At 51.6% G+C, this 6000-nt stretch overlaps 1 protein-coding gene across 6 annotated transcripts in view; it reads right to left on the bottom strand.

The window, feature by feature from the left end:
* Positions 1 to 1982: 1982 nt before the first annotated feature.
* Positions 1983 to 6000, bottom strand: part of ELP3 (elongator acetyltransferase complex subunit 3) — a 98650-nt gene continuing 94632 nt past the window's right edge. For 2 of the 6 annotated variants that reach the window (XM_008066506.1, XM_008066508.1), the window contains one exon: positions 1983 to 3215. In XM_008066506.1, the coding sequence (XP_008064697.1) occupies positions 3139 to 3215 (77 nt within the window). In that variant the 3' untranslated portion in view covers positions 1983 to 3138. The remainder of the gene's footprint in view (positions 3216 to 6000) is intronic. The other 4 variants (XM_021716817.1, XM_021716816.1, XM_021716815.1 and 1 more) reach the window with 3 other exon arrangements.

Here is a 6000-nt window from a genome sequence, read left to right as displayed (position 1 = left end):
CCAGGCGGGTCTCGAACCCACGGGCTCGGGCAATCCACTCACCTCGGCCTCCCAAAGTGCAGGACGACAGGCTGAGCTACCGAGCCCGGCCTTTTTTTGCTTTTGTAATAACTTTATTTTACTGTAGATACGTGAGGTGCAAGTCAGGACCAGGTAGGTGAGTAGCTCACGTGCAGGGGAAGTTTGGGCCTCCAACTGGTCCTCCACTTCCCCGGCTGAGGACCAGGTACCTTTTGTGTTGCTATGAGCTCCCCCCCGCCCCCGGCAGTGTTCTGTGCCTGCGGAGTCCTCCCTGTGAGTTAAGAGCATGATTTTGCTTTCAACTGGATGACAGCCTTAAAAAACAAACGAACAAAAAACCAAACACTTTGGCAACGAAAATTTGTAATCTGAAAGACGTCTCCACAGAACAGACTTTGGTTTGGGTCAGTAGGATTGGAAGATGGAAAAGGGGTTCCCTGTCGCCAAATCTGAGGAACAACAGGCTTTACCAGGCCCTTTCATTGGACAATAACATATTTTAAAAATCTCATTTTCTCTTCAAATGTATTTCAGTCTGTTTTTGCTAGGGCTTTTTATTTTTTTTTTAACTCTTCAGGTGATGCAGTTACACCTGGAGCTATAAAAGCAGGGCTGTCTAGCTGGGTGGCTGCGAAGGCGGCCTTCCACAGGTGAGGATTCACGTGGCTGTGGGGCCGCGCTGCTGATCGTTCCTAGAAGGAGCACAGGGCTCTGGGATCCAGGCCAGCCAGGCGATGGAGATGCCAAGCACCACACGTGTCGGGACAAGCCCTTGGCGGTCACGGGAGAGGCTGAAGCTTCTAGTGGCAGAGGGCAGTATGAACACAGGGCTGCAGACATCGCACAGGCCACAAGAGAGACACATGTACGTGAGGCCAGGGATGACCTCAAAAGAGGTGTTCTCCTGAATCCTGACCCAAAATCCAGGAGGAAACAACAGCTGACAAGGCAGAAGTCGCTATGTGATGTTGGATGACTTTCCAGAAAGCCCCTGGAACAACAGTGGTATTTTAAGATGCTGTTTGCAAGTGCAGTCTCAGCTTGACCCATGAGGCATGGATTTGACAGTGTGCGACCCTAGACTTGGATGAATCAAACAGAAAGACCCCACAGAGGAGGATGAGACAGGGTCTTGGAGCACTGGAGATACTGTTCTTTAGAAAGATTTAAACATTTTCCTCTAAATTGTCATCTTTTGTTTTTTGTTTTTTGAGTCAGAGTCTCACTCTGCCGCCCAGACTGGAGTGCCGTGGTCGCTCCCGGCCACCGCAGCCTCGACCTGCTGGGCTCCGGCGATCCTTCCGCCTCCGCCTTCCAAGTAGCCGGAACTACAGGCGCACGCTACCACGCCCGGCTGATTTTTGATTTATTGTAGACATGAGGTCTCGCTGCCCAGGGGGTCTCGAACCCACAGGCTCAGGCAATCCACTCACCTCAGCCTCCCAAAGGCGCGGGAGGACAGGCTGGGCCACCGAGACCGGTTAGATCATCGTCTTTTCACATAAATATTGCACGCGCCGGCGCTTTCACCGTTTCGCCCAGGTCCCTCCCTCTCTCGCACCCGAGTTTTGGTGCATCTGGGTGCCTGGGAGAGGTGAGGAGAGGGAGGCCCAAGACCCTGTGTCCCGGGACTGCTGAGGCCGGAAGAGCCAGGCCCTGCCTGCCAGCTCCACCTCCGGTAACACGGCTGGAAGAGCCACGAGGTGCACGCTTTATTGGTTTGATAGTTTTATTCTTATAGGGGGAAGAAAAGCTAAATTCCCTAAACAACAGTCATGGGAAGCCCCCGGGGATCCACAGCGAGCCTGTAACAAAGCCACTGCCATGGTGAAAGCACCCGCGGGGGGGGGGGGGGGGGCGCGGTGTAAGAGAGCCAACTCTGTTATGTGCTGGAAAGGAAACCTGCAAATTCATGGTGACTGTCACTGCTTTTACAGGGACAGAAAAAAAAGCCACTTGACTTTTTTTTTTTAAGACTTTTTATTTTCAGGCCCTTTTAGAGGAATCAATTCCTTGAAACAAAGCTTTGTAAGATGCCACAGGGGCCAAGGGGGTTGGGCGAGCTCTTAGTCTAGGAACTGACACTCTTCAGGGTGAGTTTCCTACAGAGATTATCTGGCAATTTCCAAGAGGCAGTTCTACCCAAGGAGCCTTGGACAAAGCCAATCCTGTTTTCCGGTCTTTTGCTTTCACATAGGTGTCGAGCTCTTACCTTTCTCCATTTAATACAAATTGAAACCCACCTACAAGAATGAAAAAGCAGGGGCCGGCTTCTGCAGAAGTGAATCTTGACTTAGGTCCACACAGCCTCAGACTCCACCCATTCAGGACAGACAACGGGAAAGCCCAGCGCTTTCTGGGAGCTGCTTCCTGGGCCGCATGTGCGGCTGTTCACACTGCCCTGCAGTTGCCCGGAGAGTAGGAAACACAGGCAATGCAAAATGTGACTTACAGACTCCTTGTCACGGCCGATCTTTTGATGGCTGTGGAGAGGCTCACACACACACACATCCACACCCACACCCGCAATTCCTCTTCCTCCGTCACATGGCTGCTTCAAAACATCAGCACTGCAACCAGAATTCTCTCTATAAACAAAGGCTCATTTTCTTAACATCTGCACTAGTGTGCATGTAGTTAAGGGCCAGAGAGTGGAGTCTGACAGTTTCCACACATCCGATCATGCATTATGTCTCTGCAGCATGTAAACAACCTACTCCTAAGTTTGCTCCTCAAATGACAATCATGGTTTTATTCCATGAGTTATGCTGCCCAAATGAGCTGATTCCTTAGCTTTTGTCACTGTGTCTGAGTCAAAATAGGTCACTTGCAGGCCTCATGCAGAATTTAGAAACTGGATAAGTGGTTTAAGCCTAAACACTGCAGTGATTTCTAGGGTACACGCAGGAGAGGGCGGCTTGGTCTGCAGAAGGTCCAGCCTGGCCTTGAGGGCACTTCCCAGTTTCTGCAGCTGCGGGACGAGGGTGAAGCCCCTTGCCAGGGAGACGTCAAGTCCATTTGCTCTGCTCAGCCTCTCTGCTGAGTCGTCAAGAGATCCTGACGTTCCATCTTCTGCCAGGGAGGATTTACATACATGAAGGTGGACTGGTGTGGCCATTATTTCAGCATCTTCACCATGTACGGGCCTTGCAACCTGTAGCCAATCTTTCTGTAATAATTCCTGGTGCCGACTCCTGCAGAAAACCAAAGTCAGAAAAGAATGTCCAGTCAGCAGAAGTTTAGCAATCCTCAATCAGCAAGTGCTTCCTCAGCCTCACCCTCTCCCACTCTCCTCACAGACCAGATTCTCTTCCAGACAGAATCTCAGTTGAATACGTTTGGAACATTTTTGTGACTTGGAATTCAAATATAGAAACTGCTGCGTGGAGAGAAGCAATTCTCTCTCCTTGATTTCGAATAGAAGCTCCTGGTGTGTGACACACGTATTCGTGGGCAATAGCATCTGGGCACAGTCCTGCTTCCAGGCCTGTGTTTTTACAACCCCACTGGCCCCATGAAGCATGACTTTGGGACCACAGGTGAGTGAGGACCTAACATGTGAGCCGCCCGTATTCCAGCGAGGCTGGACGACAGGATGGCTTCCCAGAAGTCTGAGAGAAGGGGTGGGAGAAAATGGGATTTCCACACAGCCCCAGGGGTAAGGGTATGTGGAACTAAACACAGCTGCTGGTGGAAGTGTTGACAGCACTTGAGGGCTAGTAGGAAAAACAGTTTTTTCCTCATTAGTTGGTGTCAGAACACGGCTTTGCTGGAATGGTTCTGGCTCATGGAAATGTGTGGTCTGCGGAGAGAAGGCGTGGGTTTCCACACCACACAATTCACTTCTCTGTGGCCACCAACTGGGTGTCTGATAATTTAACTCAATTCTGACTTTGTCTGCCTGGAGTCAGTGCAGACCCCAAAGGTTCTGAGCTTGGTCCACACTTCAGACACCAATTGCAAGATGTGGGTCCGGAGCTGGTCATCAGAAAGACTTCTGTCCGACTTGGCTACAGTTCGGGGTTTCTACATCCCTTTCCTCAGGTTCGAGAATTTGCCATAATGGCTCACAGAACTCAGGGAAGCATGTATTTGTTTACTGGTTTATTAAAGGATATGATTCAAGATACCGATGAGCAGCCGGATGAAGGGGCACACAAAGGATGGGGGCCAGGAGGGCCCCAAGTGTGGGAGCCTCTGTCCTCACGGAGCTAGGGTGCATCATTCTCTGGCACATGGGTGCGTCACCAACCTAGAAACTCCCCAAGCCTCATCTTTCAGGGGCTTTTATGAAGGTTTTGCCAAGTAGGCATGGGGGTTAACTCAGTAACCAGTTCCTTTCCTCTTCCCAGAGGATGGGGGTGGCACTGAAAGCTCCACGCTTCTAACTGTGGCTTGGACCTTCTGGGGACCAGCTCCCACCCAGGAGCCCATCTCACGTGAACAAAAGATGCTCCTAGAGCCCTTATAGCTCGTGCAATTGCAAGGGTCTTAGGAGCCCTGTCAGGAATCAGGGGCAGAGCCCAAATACAATTTCTTACGTTTCAACGTTTAAGGAACGTTAACCGATTTAAATAGGTATGAAATGCTCATCATCTGCCCCACTTTGGAAGCTTTCCTCTAAGAACCTGGGCTGTCTGTTCTTAGAGCGACACTTTTGAAAACTGGCGATGGGGCCGGGCTCGCTGGCTCAGCCTGTAATCCCAGCACTTTGGGAGGCTGAGGCGAGTGGATTGCCTGAGCCCGTGGGCTCGAGACCCACTTGGGCAACTTGGAGAGACCATGTCTCTACAATAAATAAAAAATTAGCCGGATGTGATAGCATGCGCCTGTAGTTCTGGCTACTTGGAAGGCTGAGGTGGAAGGATGGCCGGAGCCCAGCAAGTCGAGGCTGCGGTGGCCAGGAGCAAGCTTCTGCACTCCACTCTGGGCGACAGAGTGAGACTCCAATTCAAAAAAAATAAAAATAAAAGAACACTGGCGATGGAAGCACCAGCACCACCTGCCAAGTCACTCCCTCCCTCCCTGCCACAGTCCTTCACTTGGCTTGGGGAAGTGCACCTTAATCCCCTCCACCTCACTGGCTGCCGCTCTCCATCTGTGGTCCCTCCTCGCGTCTCCAACTCCAGTCGCTGCGATACCTACTCTTCTCTACCTGAATGCCTAGATGGGCAGGACAAACGCCTGCTGCCCACTCTACCCTGCTTCCCCAAGACCCTCCATCTCTGGGAACGGCAACCCCACTACCAGCTGCTCAGGCCAAAACCTTGAAGTCACTGCTGACTGCCCTCTTTCCATCAAATCCCAAAACAGAGACCTGAAGAAAACGAAAGAGCAAGGCCTAAGGATATCTGGGGAACAGGTTTTCCAGGGCGGCAGGAAAAACACACACAGAAGCCCTGATGGGCGGTGCCGGCCTAATCCAAGAATAGCAGAGAGGCTCCACGACGCAGGGTCTTGCAAGGGTCTGGCTTCTTCTTGAGCGAGATGGGAAGAACCAGAGGATTCTGATCACACTTCCACGACCCGACTGCTGCTGTGAGAAGAGTGAAAGTGCCAGGAGGGCAGGGATTTTTACGTTTCATTCTCTGCAGAGTTGCAAGTACCGGGAGCAGTGCCTGCTACACGCTAGGCGCTCAACAAACATTTGATCAGAGTGAACATGTGATCAAGGGCAGAAACAGGGAGACCAGTCCCGAGGCTACTACCATAATCCAGGGGAGAGACGGTGGTGGCTCAGGGCTGAGTTATACTGGTGAAAAGGACCTGGGACCAGGGCACAGAAGCAAGGTGGAGCCAACAGAATCTGTCGATGGATGTGAAAGGAAGAGAGGGTCCAAGATGACCCTAAAGCGTTTAGGAAGAGTTTGAAGACAAGAGGGGCATCTGCCGAGATGAGAAGGCTGTGGGAGGAAGAGATGCAGGGGAAGCCGGAGCCGGGTTTGGCGAGGCTGCGTGTGAAATGGCAGCTGAACATCT

The sequence above is a fragment of the Carlito syrichta genome, unplaced genomic scaffold, assembly GCF_000164805.1.
Source record: "Carlito syrichta isolate Samal-C Ts95f unplaced genomic scaffold, Tarsius_syrichta-2.0.1 Scaffold308976, whole genome shotgun sequence".
Classification (NCBI taxonomy): domain Eukaryota; kingdom Metazoa; phylum Chordata; class Mammalia; order Primates; family Tarsiidae; genus Carlito; species Carlito syrichta.
Note: the sequence above shows the minus strand (reverse complement) of the source record. Positions and strands in the feature narration are given on the sequence as shown.